The 22873-nt window shown below is 39.3% G+C and overlaps 1 protein-coding gene across 5 annotated transcripts in view; it reads right to left on the bottom strand.

Moving 5' to 3' along the window:
* The window catches only part of TLE4 (TLE family member 4, transcriptional corepressor), a 156860-nt gene that overhangs the window by 81978 nt on the left and 52009 nt on the right, over window positions 1–22873 (bottom strand). For 4 of the 5 annotated variants that reach the window (XM_040258301.1, XM_040258384.1, XM_040258461.1 and 1 more), the window contains one exon: window positions 18100–18174. The exons of the other annotated variant lie outside the window; for it this stretch is intronic. In XM_040258301.1, coding sequence (XP_040114235.1) covers window positions 18100–18174 — 75 coding nt within the window. The remainder of the gene's footprint in view (window positions 1–18099; window positions 18175–22873) is intronic. 5 annotated transcript variants of the gene reach the window in all.

Genomic DNA, 22873 nt, shown 5'->3' with positions numbered 1-22873 from the left:
GCAAATCAATAATTGAAATAAAATTTCCTGGAGGTTTTTGTTTATAAACTACTTAAAGAATTTTTTGAAGAGATTTTACATATGCACAATGGAATATTACTCAACTATTAAAAAGAATGCATCTGTATCAGTGCCAATGAGGTAGATAAAACTGGAGCCTATTATACAGAGCAAAGTCAGTCAGAAAGAAAAACACCAATATGTCTGAACCATCAGGGAAGCCCCCAATACAGTAATATTAACACTCATATATGGAATTTAGAAAGATGGTAACAATGACCCTATATTTGAGACAGCAAAAGAGACACAGATGTAAAGAACAGACTTTTGGACTCTGTGGGAGAAGGTGAGTGGGATGCTTTGAGAGAACAGCACTGAAACATGTATATTACCATATGTGAAATAGATCGCCAGTCCAGGTTTGATGCATGAGACAGGGCACTCAGGACTGGTGCACTGGGATGACCCTGAGGGATGGGATGGGGAGGGATGTGGGAGGAGGGTGCGAGATGGGGGACACATATACACCCATGGCTGATTCATGTCAATGTGTGGCAAAAACCACTACAATAAAGTAATTAGCCTCCAATTAAATAAGTTTTTTAAAAAAGAATTTTTTGAAGACATTTTAATACATTATCTTACTTAAACCAGTGCTTCCATTTTGTGTTGTAGTCATTAAAGTTATCAAGCTAAGGGATCCTGCTCAGAAAAGTTTTCTTTAGTTACTTTACAGTATTTTTTAAAAGTAAAGTTGTATCTGAAAAGCCTGTCTACTTTAGATTTTTCAGTAACCCTGCAGTTGACCTTAGAACTTCAGATGACAGATTAGTTGCTTTCCAACATTTTTGACCACAACTAGTGTATGTGCATGTTGTACATCTGCACAAAATACACAAGAAAATGAAACAACAGTTTAACAAATACCAAATACTATGTGTGGCACACTTCTGTATTTTCTATTCTCTTTTTCTAAATAAAAAACGTTCACTACTGATTTCACTACTTAGTCAATCTAGGAACTGCAATTTGAACAACACTGAACCAGGCTGTGATACTGAGATTTACCATAACATACATATATTTGGTCTTAGTTACACTTCCAGAGATGGAGCTCCAAAAATCCTTGGGATTTCGGAAGCAAAGAGAGCAATAAAAGGTGCTTTTTGTTAGGTTAATGAGGTGACTTTTGGAGGGCTCTTAAGGGTGGGAGCTGGTTGCTAAGCGAACCAGCCACTTAACTGGAAGGTTGGACCTTTCAGTCTCAGCCACCAGACCTTCAGTGAGAGAGAGGAGAGTGGCTGGAACTGAAGTTAGTCATCAGTGCATTGCCACTGATTTGGGCAACTATGCATAAGTAATGAAACCTCCACAACAACCCAAAGGACAAGGTTTGGGAAGCTACCAGTCTGGTGGAACACTGGGAGATGTGGGGAAGAGTAGAGCACTTGGAAAGTGCGTGGAAGCTCTGCACCTCTCCCTCATGTCTTGCTCTGTGCATCTCTTCCATGTGACTGTTCCTGAATTACATCCTTTTATTTAAAAATGGGTGATTTGGTACGTTAGGGCTTGCCAGGGGGCACAGTGGTAAAGAATCTGCCTGCTAATGCAGGAGATCCAAAAGATACAGGTTTAATCCCTGGGTTGGGAAGATCCCCTGGAGAAGGAAATGACAACCGATTCCAGTATTCTTACCTAGAAAATTCCGTGAATAGAGGACCCTGGAGGGCTATACTCCAGGGGGTCACGAAGAGTCAGACATAACTGAACAACTTAGTACACACACAATTTGGTAAGTTAAATCTTTCTCTGAGTCCTGTGAGCTGCTGTGGCTAATTAATTAAACTCGATGAGGAGATTGTTAAAAACACAGAATAATCTGGATTTAGGGCTGGTGTCTAAGGTGTAGGGAGTAGGGGCATTCTTGTGGGGCTGGCCCTTAGCCTGTGGGATGTGATGTTATCTCCAGATGAACTGTACAACACACCCAGCTAGTAAATTGCTTGGCCATCTGACAAACTAAACCACACTGAAATTGGGTGCAGAATTTTACAGGCCAATACCTGCACATGTGGGCCTAATTGTAAAGTACGGAACAAAAGTCTTCACCATCCAGCCCAGTGAAGTGCCTGCTGCCCCAACAGGGCCTTCCATCGCTAGGGAATTCTTAACATAATTGCTAAGTAATGGTTCATTCATAAGAATTAGAAACAGCCCCTTTGGGGAAGTGACCTTTGAACTAAGGCTTGAAGGATGAGAACGAGAGCATCTTGCAGAGAGCTGCCAGAAAAGAATCTGAGATGAGAGGAAACCTGGCTGCAAAGGTCCAGGACTGGAAAGGAGCCTGTGGTGACAAAGGAAGAAAAGGAAGCTGGTGGGAACCCAGTGAGCAAGGAGGAAGTGGGATTGGATGCAACATTATGGGAATCAGATAACAGATAGAAAGGGCTTCTTCACACTTTCACTTAAGAATAATGAGAGCATTAAGCAGTAATGAGTTTGTTAAGTTTGAACTTTTAGCTTGTCCATAACTGGTATAAGGTGGGTAACTGTATGTGTTAACCTCCTCAACCTAGATAATTGTATGTGTTAGCCTCCTCTCACTTTCTGGCTTATATTTTCATTTTATTTAAGACATCTTCTGATGAATAGATGCTTTAACTGAGTAATATCTTCTCCTTATGGTTTGAGCTTTCTGTGACCCATTAAGAAATCCTTCTCTATCCAAAGATAAAAAGTCTTCTTGGGTGTTTTAAAGTTCTTTCTCTTTATATTTTTCAGGTTGACTTCTGCATATAATGAAAGGTGGATCCAATTTCATTTTTTTCCACAAAAATAACCAATTAACCCCCTAGTGTCCATCTTTTTCCCTACTGATCTGCCTGCCTGTCTGGCATATATAATTGAAACAATTTCTGAGTACTTTACTGTTTCATTGGTCTATATTAAGACATAAAAAAACTTCTGTTTCTGTGTTTTGACTATGCCAAAGCCTTTGACTACATGGATCACAACGAACTGTGGAAAATTCTGAGAGAGATGGGAATACCAAACAACTTGACCTGCCTCTTGAGAAATCTGTATGCAGGTCAGGAAGCAACAGTTAGAACTGGACATGGAACAACAGACTGGTTCCAAACAGAAAAAGGAGTATGTCAAGGCTATATATTGTCATCCAGTATTATTTAACTTATATGCAGAGTACATCATGAGAAACGCTGGGCTGGATGAAGCACGAGCTGGAATCAAGATTGCTGGGAGAAATATCAATAACCTCAGATATGCAGGTGACACCACCCTTATGGCAGAAAGTGAAGAAGAACTTAAAGAGTCTTGTGATGAAAGTTAAAGAGGAGAGTGAAAAAGTTGGCTTAGAGCTCAACATTCAGAAAATAAAGATCATGGCATCTGGTTCCATCATTTCATGGCAAATAGATGAGGAAACAATGGAAACAGTGACAGACTTTATTTTCTTGGGCTCCAGAATCACTGCAGATGGTGACTGCAGCCATGAAATGAAAAGACACTTACTCCTTGGAAGGAAAGTTATGACCAATCTAGACAGCATATTCAAAAGCAGAGATATTACTTTGCCAACAAAGGTCCATCTAGTCAAGGCTATGGTTTTTCTAGTAGTCATGTATGGATGTGAGAGTTGGACTATGAAGAAAGCTGAGCACCGAAGAATTGACGCTTTTGAACGTGGTGTTGGAGAAGCCTTTTGAGAGTCCCTTGGACTGCAAGGAGATCCAACCAGTCCTTCCTAAAGGAAATCAATCCTGAGTGTTCATTAGTGATGTTGAAGCTGAAACTCCAATACTTTGGCCACCTAATGCGAAGAACTGACTCATTTGAAAAAACCCTGATGCTGGGAAAGATTGAAGGCGGAAGAGAAGGGGACGACAGAGGATGAGATGGTTGGATGGCATCATGGACTCAATGGATATGAGTCTGGGTGGGCTCTGTGAGTTGGTAATGGACAGGGAAGCCTGGGGTGCTGCAGTCCATGGGGTTGCAAAGAGTCAGACACGACTGAGTGACAGAACTGAACTGAATAAGTATTCTGAGCTATAGTATTATATAACCTAAACATTTATAATGCTATGTGGAGACTAGGTCTGACAGTGGCCAGGATGAAAGGAGAGATCAGCAAGAAGGTAAAGGGATTCAAACCAAAAAATGATGACGACTTGGATTAGGTTTGTAGCAGTACAAGTGGCAGAGAGAAGGACTTAAGATCTATTCTGGAGATGGCACTAAAAGACATGGTTATGGAAGGAGAGGGCCTCCCTGGTGGCTCAACTGGTAAAGAACCGACCTGGCCATGCAGGACATGCCAAGAGATGCAGGTTTGATCCCTGGGTCAGGAAGACTCCCTGGAGAAGATAATGGCAACCCACTCCAGTATTTCTGCCTAGAAAATTCCCTGGACAGAGTAGCCTGGCAGACTACAGTCCATGGGGTTGCAAAGAGTCAGACATGACTGATCAAGCATGCACGCACACACGGAAAGAGAAGGGGAGGAGAAATTCAAGATACCTTGCAAAGATATGTGGAGAGTGCTCAGTTGTGTGCGACTCTTTGCAACCCCATGGACCCACCAGGCTCTGCTGTCCAGGAATTTTTCAGGCAAAAATATTAGTATGGGTTGCCATTTCCTACTCCAGGGAACCTTCCTAGCCCAGGTATCGAACCAGCGTCTTTTGTGTCTCCTGCACTGGCAGGCAGATTCTTTACCACTGTGCCACATGGGCTTCCAAAGCAAAGATGGGCCCCAAGCAACTGGGTAGATGGTTGTACTATTTATTCACATGGGTCAGAAGAGAGGAGAAATGAACCTGTAAGTACATCTTTATAATTTTTAATTAATATCTTTATAGAGTAGTTTTTGGTTCACAGTTACAGCTTTTTTAAGATTAGAAAAGTTTTATGTATAATGTGAACAAGCAGAATGGAAAGAAACTTAAAGTCGCATATAATCTTACCACCCAAAGGAAACTATAATGTTAATGAGTCCATCTAGCATTTTTTCAATGAATATATAAGCATTTTAAACAAAAATAATATCATGCTATCTGTAGTTTAAAATGATTATTTTCCTACTCAGTGTATCAGAGAACATTTTCCCAGACCCCTAAATAATGCTTTGACTACATCACTTGTAATGGCTGTATAGTACATGCCATTGTATAGATATTAGAGTTCATTTAAGTGGTCCCCCAATTGGTTAAAAGTGAGGCTGCCAATTCTGTCTGATATGTATGGAGAGTCACCATGGTTCAATAGTATATCAGTTAAGACAGCTCCTGTGCAAATTATAGACCACCCAGATAAAAGTGGCCTAATAATAGGGGTTTTTATTTCTCACATAACAAGTTTAGGGTTGGCTGAATGATAGCAGTATCAACGCTCTGGGTCAACATCTCTGGTTTTCCTGATCCCTCTCACATGCCAAATGGCTACTGCAGCACTGAACATTAACTTGCCCTTACACAACCAAGGTAAAGCAGAGAAAAAGGGCAATTTTCTCTTTATGGGTCTTTCTGTTGAAGGGGGGTGGTGGGAGGCATCTCGTTACATTTCATTGCCTTGGACAGGGTTAATGCCCCACAGCTCATCTGTGAGGAAGGCTGGATGGAGCACCTGGATGTTTTAGCTTCCAAGAGTAGGACACAGGTTCAGCCTGAAGAAACCACAAAAGTTGCCTTGACATTATCTTTGCTTGTAGACCATTTGAGGATACAAGTTGAAAGAAACCTCAAAACAACATTTGAGTTTTCAACCCAGGTAGACAGCAGCTTGAATTGTACTCCTGCCCTCAATAGTTTCTATTCTCAGATATTAACTGTGTCCATGAATTGCTTTGGGTCAACCTAGAGAAACAACTGGGGAAATAAAAAAATATACACACGATTGCCACTTTGCTATGGGATCACAATGGCCCTGGCCCTGTCAGTCAACCTGGGCACTGAGATAAACTCTCCCCCTTTACTTGAATCTGTCAAGGGAAAAAAATACATGAGACTCACAGAGCAGAATAGCCATGGAGTTGCCTTAAAAAGGATTCAAAAACGTGCCATTAAGTTTTACTTAAAAGCTTTAGGGGATAGGGTTAGCTCTAGGCCTTGCTTATTAGATCAACATCATCATTTAAGTTTGCAATATTACTAGATCTAGTGAAGCAGTTTTTCCCAAGTAGGATGGATAAAATTTTTCTCAAGATGGAGAAATGAGAGAAAAAGTACATGGTTTCTCATAAAGGAATGAGATAATTTCAAAAATAGGAGTCCCCCAACTCTCCCGGAAAACTCTACACATTCTAAATTACTTATATCCCCCTTACTGGCTTCCCAGGTAGCTCAAATGGTAAAGAAATCTGCCTGCAAAGTGGGAGACCTGGGTTCAATCCCTGGGTCAGGAAGATCCACTGGAGAAGGGCATGGAAACCCACTCTGGTATTTTTGCCTGGAGAATCCATGGACAGAGGAGTCTCGTGGGCTACAGTCCACGGGGTCAAAAAGAGTCAGACTGAGGGACCAACACACACACACTACTGGTCCAGCCCTCTGCTGTGGTCCTCCAGAAGTTATCCCCCTCCCTCACCCACTACTTCCTCTGATGAGCTTACTTGTAGGCTTTTGCTTTCAATGATGAACTGCTATCGTAATTGGTAACCCCATGTGTTTGATTTATAACTTTGCATAAACATGACTTATCCATCTGTGGATCTACCCATCCCATGAAATCACCAGCACAGGGACCAAGAGGCAGGGACCAGTTCTTAGTCATCAATGAGCCTCAGAACTTTAAAAGATGCATGTATGAACAGGAGACTAATAAAGTATTCTCAAAGATTTACATGCCTGCATTTTCTTTTGATACAGTTATGTGAAGGTAGCTGCTGGCTCCAGTTAATCCCTCCTAATAAAAAAAAAAAATCCCAAGCAGTCATTATCATTAGTCATTATCATTATTCAAGATTAAGTGTTTAATGTGGTTAACTTATTTTCCACAATACCTATGACAATATCAACACAATGCAGTTTTTTTGTTTTTTTACCCACCAATAGTTCAAGAAACTCCCTCATCCCCTGGGCACTATTTAGAAACAAATTCAGTGTAACTTCTGATTTACAAGTTTCTGAACAATTATGCAGCAATATCTCCTTATGATGCTCTAGACAACTGCCTTATGTCTATGCTCTTACCAAAAAAGTACAGTACTGTATCATGCTCTTGCGCAGTTTTTGATTCTTGCTAAGACATAGGCTCAAACATTTATTGTGTCGCTGAAGACTTTTTGTGAACCTAAGACAAAAATTTCTTCTCTGGACAATGTACATCTTTCATAACCCCCAACACACAATTTTGCCACTGCTTCAGGAAGCTAATGGACAGCTTCATAGCCAAGTATGAAATCCAAGATCCAAAGACCTAGGTTAAAAATACTTGTCTTGGTAGTGGTGTTTATGACAACTTTTAGTTCTTATATATGACACTAAGTTACAACACCCCATGTTGTAGATGTTGTAGATAAGTTGACCATCTGATGTGAAGAGCTGACTCATTTGAAAAGACCCCGATGCTGCGAAAGATCAAGGGCGGGAGGAGAAGGGGACGACAGAGGATGACATGGTTGGATGGCATCAACGACTCAATGGACATGAGTGTGTGTAAACTCCAGGAGTTGGTGATGGACAGGGAGGCCTGGCGTGCTGCAGTTCATGGGGTCGCAAAGAGTCAAGACACGACTGAGCAACTGAACTGAAACTGAAGTTACAACAGACATGAAGAAACATAGTATGAGTCAGGAGTATTCAACCAATATGTGGGACTACAGACATTTCAACTTAGCCTAACTGATTAGTGTGGGTATCAGGCACACCAGATTTCACTTCCCTCACTGAAGTCTGGACACTAAACACTGGACAATACTATACTGGATCTCAAGATAAAGAGCCTATTGATCCCAGAGTCAAACAACAGAGTCGAGGGAGCGAATAAGGGACAAGTGTAACAAAATGGTTAAATGGGTGCATTCTGAAATCAGTCTAAGTTTGGTCCCCAGTTCTGCCACTTCCTCCCTGTGTGGCCTTCAGAAAACTTACCCCTTCGGAGCTTCAGTTTCACTATTTGTAAAGCTAGGGCAATAATACCCCCTTCCACCTGGAGTGGCTATGAAGCTTAAACAAAATCATGTCTGCAAATGCTAAGCACAGTACTGACACAAAGCAAATACTCCATAAATGCCTATTTATAATTACCCTTTGAGGGAGAAGAATATAAGGATAGACATGCAAATCTAGAGAAATAGCTGACACAAATGTCCCTCAAGTTCTAAAATAAAAATGTCACAGTCATCAAAACAAACAAACAGGCTTACAAACTGTACAAATGTTAGAAAACTGAACAGTACTTTTGTGGCTATTATCTCCAGCCCTGAATTCTATAATTTTCATTTATAGGATGAAAATACTCTTAAATGAAATTCCTAAGATTCCCTACAAGTGACACACAGGATTATATATTTCTAATGAGTCCATACTCCCTTCTTCTCAATCTTGGCTTAAAATTATGGGGCAAAAAACCAAAATGCTAGGTCAAAATAGAATATTTGCTCATTTAATAAATATTTATTGAACAGTTATTAAATAAACAAATTACTGCATGTTTACTGAACAGTTATGAGTATCATACAAATATTCATTGAAAACAATGAGCTCCATATTGTTCTAGGCACCATGACTATAAAAGGGAACAAGATCCCACTTGCCAGTGGAGGGAAATTCACAAACACACATGAACAAATAAATGGTAAAAGTTTTGAGAAAAATAAAAACAGGCTACTTTACAGAGAATGAATTGGGTGTGAAAGAGCTACTAACATTTGCCAGCTAGGGAAGTCCTTTCTCAGGAGGTAACATTTAGGCTGAGATTTAAAGAGGAGCATGAGGAAGACCATGTCAAGACGTGGAGGACGGGGTTTCTAGAAGGCAGAAGAGTTGATGCACAATCACTCAGTCAGGAAGATGCCTGGGGTGGCCAGGGATGAAAGAAAGAGACCAACGGGGCTGAAAGACAGTCACATGAAGAGAGTGAAGAGTATGTGAAATTGAAGAGGTGGGTGAAAAGTCAGCTTACACAGAGACTTGCAGGCCACAGTAAGAAATTCAGACTTCATTCTAACCAAAATAAACAGCCATCAGAGACAAACTAGAACCAGGGGAGCAATAAGATCCAATTAATATTTTAGAAAAAGACCACTCTGGCTGCTGTGTGCAGGAGGAAGAAGACAAAGACAGACGCACAAACAAGAAACTCGATCAAGAGGAAGTTGCAGGAGACCAGCACAAGTACAGCACAGACCTGTCCTCCCGCTGGGGACAGGGGGAGATGGCAGAAGCAGGCATCCTAGAGAGGAAAGTCTAGAGGCAGAACAGGCACCATTTTTTAAATGAGATAAAGTTGTGCTATTGAGCTTGGATTCTTCCCATTCATCCATCAGCCAGTCTCTTGGATACTGACAGTTAAGGACTAGAGTTCTGAGGGGTACTGGGATAGAAGGCAATCAAGAAAAAAGAATACACACAAAATGAACTAGGGAATTATCAATAATCAACTCTACAGAAATCAAGACAGTGTGTCATCACTGGTAAAAGAAACCCCAAAAAAGACATGCAGTCTAATAGAACAAAATAAGAGTCCAGAAAATGGACCCACACGATATAATCAATAAGAGTTTCGACAAATGGTGTGGGAACAATTGAATTAAATATTCATCTAGGGAAAAGAAAAAGAAAAGAAACTCAACCCAAATCCCCATATCTTATTACCCATAAACAAAATTTAACTAAAACTGGATCATGGTTCTAAAAGTAAAACTTTTATAAGAAAACATAAGAGAAAAACATTGTGGCCTTGGGTGAGGCAAAAGTTACTGAGAAACAACATCAAAAGTTAAGACTCACTAAAAAAAAAAAAGTCATAAATTAGACAATATTAAAAACTCCTGCTCTTCAACACACCCTAACAAAAAAAATTGAAGGATGACTACAGATTGGGAGAAAATATTTGAAAAACAGATAAAGTACTTATGTTGAATAATTTTTAAAAATCTCATTAATGATTAAAAAAACGGACTGAAGAAAAACAGGCAAAGATTTGAACAGATACTTATCAAAGAAATATAGAGATGGTAAATAAGCACGAGACACTCAACATCTTTAGCTATTAGGGAAATGCACAAAAACACGAGTACTACTATATACCTATCGGAAATGTCTAAAAATGCCCCAAAGCTTCTATTCCAAGTGCTAGAGAATGTGGAGCAAAGGTTCTTTCGTACATATTAGAGAACAGAAAAACAGAATGGTCATTTTGGGAAACTGTCAGTTACAAGAACAAGACCATGTCAGTTACTTTAAACATATACTAACCATGACGACTTCTGGGGAAAACAACAAAATTTACAAAACTCTGTATGTTAATTTACTAGCACTTCATTCACAATCACCAAACCTTGGAGATAAGCCAACTGTCCCTTTCAAGGGATGAGTGGCTAAAACAAACCGGTATATTCATACAGTGGAGTATTATTCAGCTATACAAACGAACTAACTGCCAATATAGGAAACCACATATACAAATCTCGAATGTATTTTGCTAAGTGAAAATGAACACTCAAAAGGCTACATAGTGCATAATTTCATTTATATGACAGTATCAAAAAGGATCATTTTGGGAGAAACAAAACCATCATGGGCAGTTGCCAGAACCAGGGTAGGGAAAAGGACTAACCACAAAGAACAAGGGGATTTGGGATGGCAGAGCAAGGCAGGAAAGAAATATTCTGTATCTTGATAGCGGTGGTCATCACATAACTGTACCGGATTGTCAAAATGCATAAAACTATAAGCTTTAAAAGATAAATTCTACTTTATGTAAACTGTACCTTAATATTTAAAAATATACATAATATTAATAATGAGTAGGTAATGCTCCCTATTTCAAATATTAAAAACAATACAAATTTATAAATAAATGCAGTCTAATTTTTACCATGTTTTCTATTATTTATTTCTCCATTTTGCTGTCCTTGGATGTTAACATTTTATCAAAATTAAAATGTGCTAATAAAAATTGATTTACATGTGGTAAAATGTGAAACCAAAAAGTTTACAAATACCAAAATCTTAGTAAGATGATTTAAATGTAATCTGAGGATCTTTTCAGAACATGTTTCAGAAAACATTTAAAAATACTCAAAGTAAAAATGAAATGTGCCTCTTTGACAAGCTGCAACAAATGAACAACTTGACATAATGATTAAATTATTCTTACTAGTCTATAAAAGGTCTCCATCTTTTCACAAAAGTCCTTAGAAGACAAGATCACAAATGTATTTTTAAGTAGATTGATATCCTAGAGAGCTCTGAGGAGGAAACACACCAACAGTCCTTAAAACTTAGTCTAAGGCATCTATCCTCTAATTGCCTGTTTGGTGGGGAGCCTGTCTTCTCTCTCCCAGCTTTGAAAACACAAGGCAGGCTGGGTCTACGAGGGAAAAGGTCTGGCTACATTAGAGTTAGTTGATGATGCTGCCTGTAGAAACATTACTGGGAAGAAGTCAGTAAAAGAACTAGAAAAGCGGAAGCAAAACTTGGTAGGGGGAGGAGGGGACCCAGGGTGGAGAGAGGCTTCACTAGTGGTTCAGACGGTAAAGATTCTTCTGCAGTGAAGGAGACCCTGGTTCAATCCCTGGGTTGGGAAGATCCCCTGGAGAAGGGAATGGCTACCCACTCCAGTTTTCTTGCCTGGAGAATTCCATGGACAGAGGAGCCCACCAGGCTATAGTCCCTGGGGTAGCAAAGAGCTGGACATGACCAAGCAACTAACACTTTCACTTCTCAACCAATAAAAAAAGGAATAACAATGTGCAAGCTTGCAAGATGCCTTGAGTGAAATCTTTTCTGTATAACAGTTCCACCTAGTCCTCTGGACCCCAACACAGGCTCAACCCGCTGTGCACTGGTGTGAATGAAAGGCAGATGGGTAACTCCACTTTCTCCTAGTGGAAGCCAAAGCCCACGTGCTTAAAGCTAAGTCACAGATAACCACCCAGACATATTCTGCAGCTCCTCTAACACTGTTTGCCTAACTCTACCTGGAGCTACGGAAATGCATTTATTAGGAGAAAGGAGGGAGTGAAGGGCTTCTCTTGCAACAAGAGTAGAAGAGTAGCATGTCAGGTTAACAACAAATAAAAACAAAACTGACTAACTAGAAATTTCTTCTAGAGAAGCTTTGTAACAGAAATCAACAGAGTGCATATCATAAACACAAATCAGAAATTCTGTTCCTTATCTAGGTTTTTTAGAGAGTTCTGAAGTAGAGAGAGTTTAAAAATTACTTAAATATATGAGAGTCTTTGTCATGAAAGGAAATTACTGCCTCTTAGAGCCTCATCAAATTATAGCTCAAAGATTAGATTATAGCTACATCATTCAGTAACACAATCCCCTGATCCACAATAAATGAACAAGTTTAAAAAAAAAAAAGTGAGGGCAGACATACCAATATAAGATGGAGAAATGTGTAGAATGATGTTAAAACTGCTTTCTTTGCCTCAGGTACAATCATATGTTTATCATGCTTTGCGAGAGCAGGTAAGCAAAGCCCTACAACTGCAGAAGACCAACCCCCTACCCCAACCTTAATCCCATCAATCTGTGTACATCAGGTAGCCAATGGCCAGCACTTCTCTAAAGACTTTACGCTCCAGGCACACTGTCGAGTAATGACAAAGCTAGAATAACAAGAGTAACAATCTCTGATAAAACACAAATCTATTTTATAGCTTGTTTTTAAGTTTATTCCATATTATATACATTTAGAAAATACCCAACAGTAATCAGATAGGAGAATAACAAGAAAGGGAAGCTCACTGAAATTTAGCTTTCAGTTATTGTCAGTATATTGAAAAGCAGTCATTTAAAAAATAAGGTAAAAGCCAAGATGTTAAAAAAAAAAAAAGTTTCATGCATAGAACTCATATCAGAAAACAAACTATGACTGTGGCACTTGAGTTCAATTGTCTGCCTATACCAGAAAGGCCCCTTAAAGAGGCTGAGGCCTATGAAGTCAAATACTGAGCTTCTGAGATCCTCCAGGACAAGGCATGAGTCTGCATCTGGAGAAGTGATTCCGGAACAGGAGTGGCTCTGGGCAGTGATCAGGGAAGGAGGGAACCTCAAAACAAGGCAGTCAATCTCTACTTCAGGCAACGGAGCTCCATCCAGCTGGAACCCTCAGTGAAGGAATTTATGCAGAATGCACCTCACAATCACCCAACAAATGGAGAGGAGGGAAGCACTCCACTGACTGAGTCTGGGATGATCCCACAGTGGGGAGAAACCCCCTCACACTCACACGCAGAAGTGAAAAGTGGATTCCCCACAGTAAGGACTGGGGAAACACAAGAGCCTCCCAGTCAGCTGAGGAGAGGTGTTGCCAAGCCACAGAAAAAAATCTGTGATGGCAATGACTAGAGAGAAAGGCAGATAAGGAGGGTTATGAGGGTAAGGTGGGCCCAGGAAGGATAACAACGCTTCTGCATTGCGGAGATATCTGCGCCAAAAGGCTTAACAGTTTAACCACTGCAAGATTAACAATACCCCTGGAAAGCCCTTTCTTAGCAAACACAGAAGAGAAAAAGTACAGCTCTCAGATACTTCGAATTTTGCTTTTGTGAAAAAAGAGTAGGTGTATTTCAATCTCAAATTTTGTGCTATTGGAGGCTGTGATGTAAAGGAGGGGAAAACATATATATACATATTTTTAATATATACACATATTCCTATCTATCAGGGTGTTTTTGCCTAATGGCTAATTAGTTTATAAAGACAACAAGGGAAACTATCATAATGGTGGATCTAAATGTCTCTGAAACTTCAAATGGCTGTTTTTAAATCTATAATGGAAAAAGCAAGACATACCATTTTAAAATTGTTATACTGCAAGACGTCGTGCCATAATGCCAATCTGAAATGCATATAGGGATGTGTGTGTATAATTTAAGAGCCAATCATATGACAAGGACAATAAAACAAAATGCTAAGATGAAGGGAAAAAAAACCCCGTGTATTGTCTTTATTTTTTTTTAACTAACAAATACATAGGATGGTAAAGGCAGAGTCATTTAAATCATTTCCTTAGTAATACAAGTAATATTTAAATAGATTTAATAGTGCTGCTCCAAACCAATGAATTATGGGTTTAAAACCTATTAAAATGTAATGTTTTTTTCCTGAGCTGAGAGGAGAGAGATTTAAATCCACTGAATTTTAATATTTCAGCTTGAGCTGCAGGAGGTAGAGAAAGTCCAAATGAACTATTCCATCAGCACCATTCAAGCATGAACATTTTAATCAGTTTTACTTCCTTGGAGTTCTCTAACACAGTTTACGCTGTCATTCTGAAAGCACTTAACACAGAGAGTGTGAAAAACCACCAAGGCTTGTTATTGCCTTCACAATTGATGGCAAATAATTTTGCAGACTTCCTATCATTAAAATGTCACTGCTAAAAATTGAGGTTCAGCATTTCTTGTGCTAAACTGCATTTTCCTACAACACCATGGCATACCTGTTCTTAAGGATTTTTTAAGGCGGTATTCTTTTTTTAAAAAATGCATATTTTGTATCATTTCTTTCCTAAAAAGGTTAAAAAAGTGGAGGAAGGAATCCAGAGGAACCCCATTTCCTATTTTTACAGGCCAAACATTTTCTTTTCCAATGTCCATACTGACAAAACTTTTTTTCTTAATGGTAGTTTCTTTGGTGAAATTCTTATGAGGTTCCAACTTAGCCTCCTTTATTATTCACACAGCATGTGCTGATTATATAGTGTAATGGATTTAAAAAATATTTTAAGATAGTCAGATGACTCAATTTAACAATACAGGAAATGAAAACATCATTTCTAATTAGATCATATTACTGATTTAAAACTACAGTTTGTGTGTTGTTCCGACAGTGTGATCTTGCAGAGATTCTAATTTAAAAACACAGTGGCTAGCAGGACACATGACATGATCTAACTAGACGCAGAGCATTCCCACAGCCCGTCTGGAGGAACTCTGGGAAAGCTTCGAGGAAATGTGAAAAATGAACAGTTCAAAGCAAAACAGGAAATATTAACTACAGAAAGCAACACAGGCCTTTCCCTTGTTTTTTTTTCCTTATAAATAAAAGACAAATGATATTTAACTTATTTCAATCTATCAACAGTTTTAAACTGAACATGACCTGTGAAAGAAATCATTATAACTGTGTTTCATTCCATTAAACACAACTAGCTTATTGTCAAGAGAACAAGCCGCCTCTCCAGGTTTCAGGCTCACTTCAGCTTTTCGCATTTAAACTGCATGGATCACTGGTTTGGCTCATTTACCAACGAAGGTAGAATAATATTGCAGAGTTAAAAAGGTGCTTCATCAGATTTCATTAAATTGGGGAACATTTGAGCTTGTCTGGATGGTGTGCCTACATATAAAACAGATATGTATGCAGTGGCAAATAAATGAAGGTCTGCAGGGTCTTAGATGGGTCTTTGCCTCTCAGGAGGGAAATTTCCCTTGGTGCAGAAAATCACTGTTGACTACCTAAAAAATTAAGTCACAAAAATCTAAAACTGACCCCTCATCACTTTTGACAGCAGGTCAAAATATCACCACCTCACAACACAGCCATGCTTAACAGGGCACAGAACAGCAGGTGCATTTAAAGGTACACAATGTTGTAACTCTGAAAGGTACTGGACACAAGGCACTAAGAAGGGCTGAAACAAAGAAAAAGAACAGTAGCCATAGAAATGCATCAGGTGAGTTGGCTGTGATGGGGCTCTTCCCTTTGTACTTGGTTTGTGATTTCCCAAAACTGCTGGTTTTGCTTTTCTATTTCTGCAATCTGTTTTTCAGAATAGTCAGATTATGTGATTTTGATTCCATTTTCAGCTCAAATACAAATAATTTGGAATTGCCACCAGATCCACAAACTACAGCACACACTGCTTTGACAGCATGAAGCTCTGCTGAGTTAGTTCTTCAAATAAAGTTTTAGGTCACCAAATGAAATTAGCTTTAATAATTAAACCCATATATGCACAATATGTCTGTCAGTTACTCAGCTACAGTCTAATAAATCATCATCTGCCTGAGAAAAGGCAATTTGCCATCCCATTCAAAACAAAGTATGTAAAAATGAAATAGATAAATAAAACAGTGTTAAAAATATACTTGATGTGATGAAAGAAAGGGAACTTGTTCTGCTTTTATATCTTCCCTCATATCTTTAAGCAACATCCAACACAAAACAATGCAGTTTTGATTTAGATTACTCTCACCACTGTACAGACAGTAACTAATAAGACTCAAAAAGAAAGAAAAAAACATTCCAGAAAAGGCTGCCCACCAGACATGAGGTAGGCTAGCTACCGGTATTTCAGAAGTTCATATAAAAATAAACACCACACCAGAAATGACCCAGGAGGCTCTCCTATGGGTCCTCACCCACACATTCTCTCATTCGACAGGAGACAGGATAGCAGGTGGGAAAAACAGGTTCTATGCCGAGTAACCTTGAGAGATTTGGTAACAGAACTATAACCCAACAGGAACACAACAAGTGCTTCAAGCAAACACAGCTGGTATGTACATATACGCTAACGTGAAAATTCAAGCTTTCTCAGTGTTTTTTTAAAAAAAAAATTATTACACTGCCGTTATCTGGAATTTCTGGAAATAAAAACTAACTGTGAAATGTATTCATCTCTCATCTCTCCCCTAACCCCGGAACACAGAAAATGTACAAGAAACGAGTCTCTACATGGCTTGTTGTGATTCATCCTCTTCTTTCCAAGGGGCACTTCCTAGGAAATATAGGTTACTCTTCTCCATTTTCTATGCCTTCTAATCTATTACCAGTATTTTCTTGTGGTCAGGGGGACACAAAATAGAACTCAAAATAGCCCATTAGAAAACAAGTTGCAATCAGAATATAGCTCCACCACCATCGGCAGCCATCCCAGAGTTCTGATTTCCTTGTTAAAAGACAGAGGCATAATTGAAGCAATATCTTCACTTCAGATTGATTATCAGGCGACCCTTATCCGCATCTTCACTCAGCAATTTGAATTTTAATGAAAGTAAATGGAATAATTAGCATTTCAAAGTCTGTTTGATACACTGAGGGCAAAAAAAGAGAAAAGACTTTTGTGTATAATCTATACACAAAAGAAAGTATTGGGGTAGGGTGGGGGGGGCAGAAAGAGGAAAGTACAGTTGACATGTCTTCATTAAAATAACCTACAGAACCACTCCTAACAGCTGCATAAACAGAGATGTGAATATTGTGCTTTTTTCAGCTAGGGTTTCTTGCCTTTCTAAGTTTTAGCACCTTTTTTATTACTGTTACCTTAACTGAGGAGAACAAAAATGTAAGTGGAATTGGAGTAACTGCTCAAGCCCATGAATTCCAGCAGGATTTCTAAGCAATGTTACTGGTACTATGAGGGATTTTCCAACTGGGCCACTGATTTTTCAAAAAGCTATATAGTTCATCTATCATTTTTACTACAAATGGACACTAATCTAAGAACCATTCATCAAAGGGGAGGAAGAGCAGCAGAGAGATGTGAAAATGTATATTTTATTTCACTACACATGATATTAAGACAATCTATATTTGAGGAAAGATAAAAGAAATCAGGTCATTTTAACATTAGGGCAATCTGTGTCTTTTGACTGGCAATAGGCTAGTGACAGAGGCTGTCTGCGAAGCAAAGAAATACTATGAAAAAGAACTACCCAGTCTCCCTAGGGGAAGAATTTTCAGGAACATGTCAACTGGAGTTGGTGAGAATGTGTCCAGAGTTTCTGAGATAGCCATCAAGCTTTGTGAGACTGAAGGCAAAGTGCTCCATCTCACTGTGTGATCCTCTACTGCCTTTTGCCTCTTCAACTGAACAAAACTTAGAGAGAGCGCGCGAGAGAGCCAGTGCAAACGCTAAGGTGATCAGAGCCAAAATGGAAAGGCCACGTACCCCGATGATGGCGTTCAGCTCTGCCATGGTCACCTGCTTGGCCCGCTCCACAGCCTGCACCACTTGTTGCTGGTGCTATAAATGAAGATCAGAAACAGAATACGATTATTTGCTTTCTGGTCGGTCAAGAACAGCTTTTCCTAACATGTCCTCTAACGTTAATTACATGCAAAACAGGATTCAGGGGGTCTCCATATTCAAATAAAAGCCCTGAGTGGTGGAAGACTAACTGTCTAGGGTACCTCTGTTTCTACAGAGCTGAGGAGTAACTGGACATCCAATCGCAGGGATCATCCCTGCGCCCCCATGAAGGATGCTCACTTACAACTGATAGAAGCAATTAAATCGTACTTTCCAGTCAGCAGTACACTGTGACCCAACATCTTCCAATATACTAACAAAATAAAACAACCCATCCCACCTGCTTTCTCTGTATCCCCTTACTCTCTGCCACCAACAAAAAATATGTTTTGAAAATATCTCCTATAAGCACTTATTTTTAAGTTTCCATCTGGTATTTGCTAGAGAAGACACTAGAAGGACACACAGACTTCAGTGTTTGTTTCTTCTGTAAACGTGAAAAAGTGCTCGGATTTTTACTTCTGTCAGGAAGGGCTGCATATTTAAAAGATATTTTAAAATGTACAACTCTTGCCAGCAGTAAAGTTTAAGGATTTCAGGTATTTCTTTTAAATGCAATAGGAAAACTAAAATGCTAAGTTATTTTTCTTTTGAAAACATAGGATGGAGAGTATAGGAAAATCCCTCTGACCACGATTCAACTCTAAAGAGAAAGAGCAATATTTGATTTAGTCATTTTTCTAATATAAGAATAGCTAAATGGCGTAGAAGTCTCTGCCTGGAGGCACTCATACCTGGACATACATGAGTACTTATACAAGTACCCCACAATGTAAATATTATTCCCAACTAAATACACTTGAACACTCTAGTACATACTCAATTCAGTCTAAAATAGGTCTTTCCTGTACTTTTTTCAACTCCGTTTAGTAAATGAAGAGCCAGAGACTGTGCTATGAAACAGGCACTCCTCTGTGTGGCTGGGGAGAATCCTCTTTTGGTTGATTCCAGTTGAGAAATGTACTAATTTCTCTACTGATCTGAAGTGCATATGAAGCTCAGCTATCATACTACTTAATGCACAGAAAGAGCAAGGCCATCAGTTCTATGTGACCTACCTAATATTACATTCCAAAGCCCCCAAATACACAGTTACTGGGATAAACTTGGTGACCACTCTTTCCATCTCCCAGCTGAGTAGGGCTGTAGTGGGGGAGGTGATGTGCAAAAGGAAACTGCTTTAGTTTATCTACATGTGGTGTCTTCACTCTTGATTTCCTAATCTTTATTTTATGCCCATGAATAACACAAAGAAAATTGTCAAATAATAGATCAGTGCATTATACCTTGATTTTTTTAGTTGCAAGAGTTTATTTCCAAAAAAGAGCTTCAGAAGCAATCCCCCAAATCTTGATAGATATTTCCATCCATCTTTAAAACAAAATATTTGCCAAAGTGAAATAATTCACTTTCCTCTTTCTCTGAAAGTAAAAATCCTAAAGATTCACGAAAACACTAGAGGGAACAGAGAGGCATAGGTGATAAAAATGGCCAATCACAGTTATTCTCCTCTGAAGACTACCTGACCATATCATATATGTTTACTGAACAGCTTCCATGTGCCAAGCACAGAGCTCATATTTAGATTTAGGATAAATCTGGTTGTCAGCATAGTGAAAACTAGTAGCACTTTAAAAGTAGAAAAAGCAAACAAACAAAAACCCTGCAGAAGATCCTGGGAATTAGCTAATACTCAAAGTGAATTTATGGACAAAAATTTGTATGGTATTTTCTACCTTTTACTTTCCAACACTCAACAATGGCTGCTCAAAACTTCAAAGAAACTGAAAGCCAAAGGAATACATGAACACTCATCCAACACACATATCTCATTCCATTCATGCACTCATTCATTAAACTCAAGTTTTTAAAAGCTCTTACCCTGTGCCATTTCTGTACATTACTTAAACACTTCCATATAACTGAAATATCATCTCCTTCACATTAAGTATTCAAAGAACAGTTCCATGAGAGAGAATCTTTCTACCATGAAGATTGCTCAACTCTTGTTTTATAAACTGGATTCCAACTGCCAAGATGAACAAAGATGCCTTAGGCAGTGGGGATATCTTTCTGACGTGACATTAAAATCAGGTACATTTACTGAGAAAACCAGAAATGCACCAGCGAACCATAACACTGACATCGGATGCTTTTATAGAAACTCTGCTAAAAAGCTAAAATGACAATGGAAGTCATGATTCAGCTCCTTCCTTCTCTATCGTGGCAATGGCCATGGGCTAACACCACACCTGCACTTTACCTGTAGTTCAGGATTTCACTTCCCTGTTTCTGCTTACAACTGTGAATCATATGGCACTTAAGGACTTTTCCAACAGGGGCTCCCTAAGACAAAGAATGCTCCCTCCCGTGTGAGTTCTGAAAGCGCCAGAAACACTCTGACACTGCTCCCTAAGCCACACATTAGGACTGTATCACACCCTGAAGAAGCAGCAGGAAGGGCAAACGATCATAAAAGAATGAACACTGGAGGAAGAAAACCCAAAATACTCTCACAAGTGCACCCAAAGAGGCACTGTTTTCCCATTTTCAAACTTTAACATATAAGCTCTCTGGTTCAGAAGATACAGCAAGTTTTCACATCTTAGAACCATGATGGCTTTCCCATTATGTCTGTCCTCTCTTCCTCTTCTCTTCCCCTTCCCCATCTGCTCCTCTCCTCCCACTCCACCCACATCTCATTTCCTCTCCCACTTCCTGCCGATCTCCTCTGTGGCCTCACCGCAAGAGGTGACAGCCACTCTAGCCCCAGTAAATCTGGAGGAGCAAGAGTCCTGTGACCAGTCTCACTGCTCAAGATGCTCACTCAGATACAAACTCCCAGCCTGAACTTTCTATCAGTATCACCAAGTAAGGAGCCACTAGGAATGTATTAATAAGCCACGGGTCTCTGAGAGGGGAGCCTCCAACTGGGATTTGGAAGAGGATAAAGAAAGGCGGGGGGATGGGACTCAGATATTTATTCTTTAAAATACTGTGATTTATCATTTTCTAAAAAAATAAAAAAAAAAAACACAAAAATACCTCGATTCTGATTATGGCTACACAACACTGTAAATTTACTAAAAATTACTGAATTGCACACCTAAAATGATTTTATGATGTGCAAATTACATCTCAATAAAATACTGTGATTTAGGGAATACATGCATGGTTGTAAAAAAGGACTAGTAAAATGAAACTCTATAATCATTTGCCTACTTAACTTTTATCATCATAAAATCATCTTTTGCACTTAATCAGTTAAAGTACTGAAAACATTTTTTCCTACAAGACTAAAACAATATAAGCTTATGGTAAGTCCAATAAAGCCTACTGAAAATCATGCATTTACAAACCACTAGAATATAGATTCCTTATATGTTGAACATACGTTTCTCAGAGGACACTATTAAGACAATACCTGCCATGGCATTATTTTGGGGCATAGCAATAAAAATTTCAAAAATCTAAAAAAAAACTTTAAAAAACTACATCACAACTTAATAATTTTTCTTTAATATCTCTCTTTTTGATAGGGGCAGTAAGGACAGATATGTACAAGGAACTAGGTTTCTTCTCCAGATATGCGAAGATGCAAAAGTGAGCAAGAGATAATGCCACTCCCTCCCCACACACATATATCTTCCACAGGTGGCACAGTGGTAAAGAATCTGCCTGCCAATGCAAGAGACACAGGAGATGCAGGTCCAAGCCCTGGGTCAGGAAGATCCCCTGGAGTAGGAAACGGCAACCCACTCCAGTATTCTGACCTAGATAATCCCATGGACAGAGAAGCCTGGAGGGCTAGAGTCCACAGGGTCGCAAAGAGTTGGACATGACTGAGCACACACACACGTCATGTCCCTCCCCCCGACACACACAATTCACACAGAGCATCTTATAATACAAGGATTTAAACTACAAGGGAAGATTACCAGCAGGAATGGTTAGCACAGTTCCTGAGGCAACAAGGAAAGGCTTTGTTTTCTTATTCATTCATTCAATTATTTATTAAGCACCTACTGTGTGTCAAGCACTGTGGTAGGAACCGAGATTAATGAATGATTAATGAATAAGACATTGAATACTCAAGAGGTATTGCAGGATACTTCCACAAAGATGATGACAGGATGCTACACAATTGCTCATCAGAAAAACAGCTAATCAAACCTTAGAGCTGTAGGAAGATTCTTTAAGGAAGTGGACTTAAGAACTGAGACTAGGAGAACAAGCTGCAGTTCTGTGAGTAAAAAGGACGGAGAAACGAAGCGGAGGCAGAGGAAACAGCTTGGATAAGGTGCCGAAGTATAAAGAAACATGTCTATCAAGGAACAGAAAGAATGTGTGGCTGCAGAATGACAGTGGAGGAGGGGACAAAGTTGGAGAGATAAGGCAAGGTAGGATTCTGAGGCCCTTCCTGGGCACAGCAAAGACACACATGGAAAACCCTTTCAAGTGGAAGCAGTAGTCACAAAAAGGACAACAAAGGCAGGCATGTGAAGTCATCTGAGTATGATGCAGGCATACTCCACAGAACCACATACTAGTGGGGAGTGAACTCTGCAAGGCAGGAGGAGCCAAACAGTGAAAAGCTTTGCATGACAGGAACAGAAGCTGGACTTTACCCTGA

Source organism: Oryx dammah, unplaced genomic scaffold (genome assembly GCF_014754425.2).
Source record: "Oryx dammah isolate SB20612 unplaced genomic scaffold, SCBI_Odam_1.1 HiC_scaffold_1, whole genome shotgun sequence".
Lineage (NCBI taxonomy): Eukaryota > Metazoa > Chordata > Mammalia > Artiodactyla > Bovidae > Oryx > Oryx dammah.
Note: the sequence above shows the minus strand (reverse complement) of the source record. Positions and strands in the feature narration are given on the sequence as shown.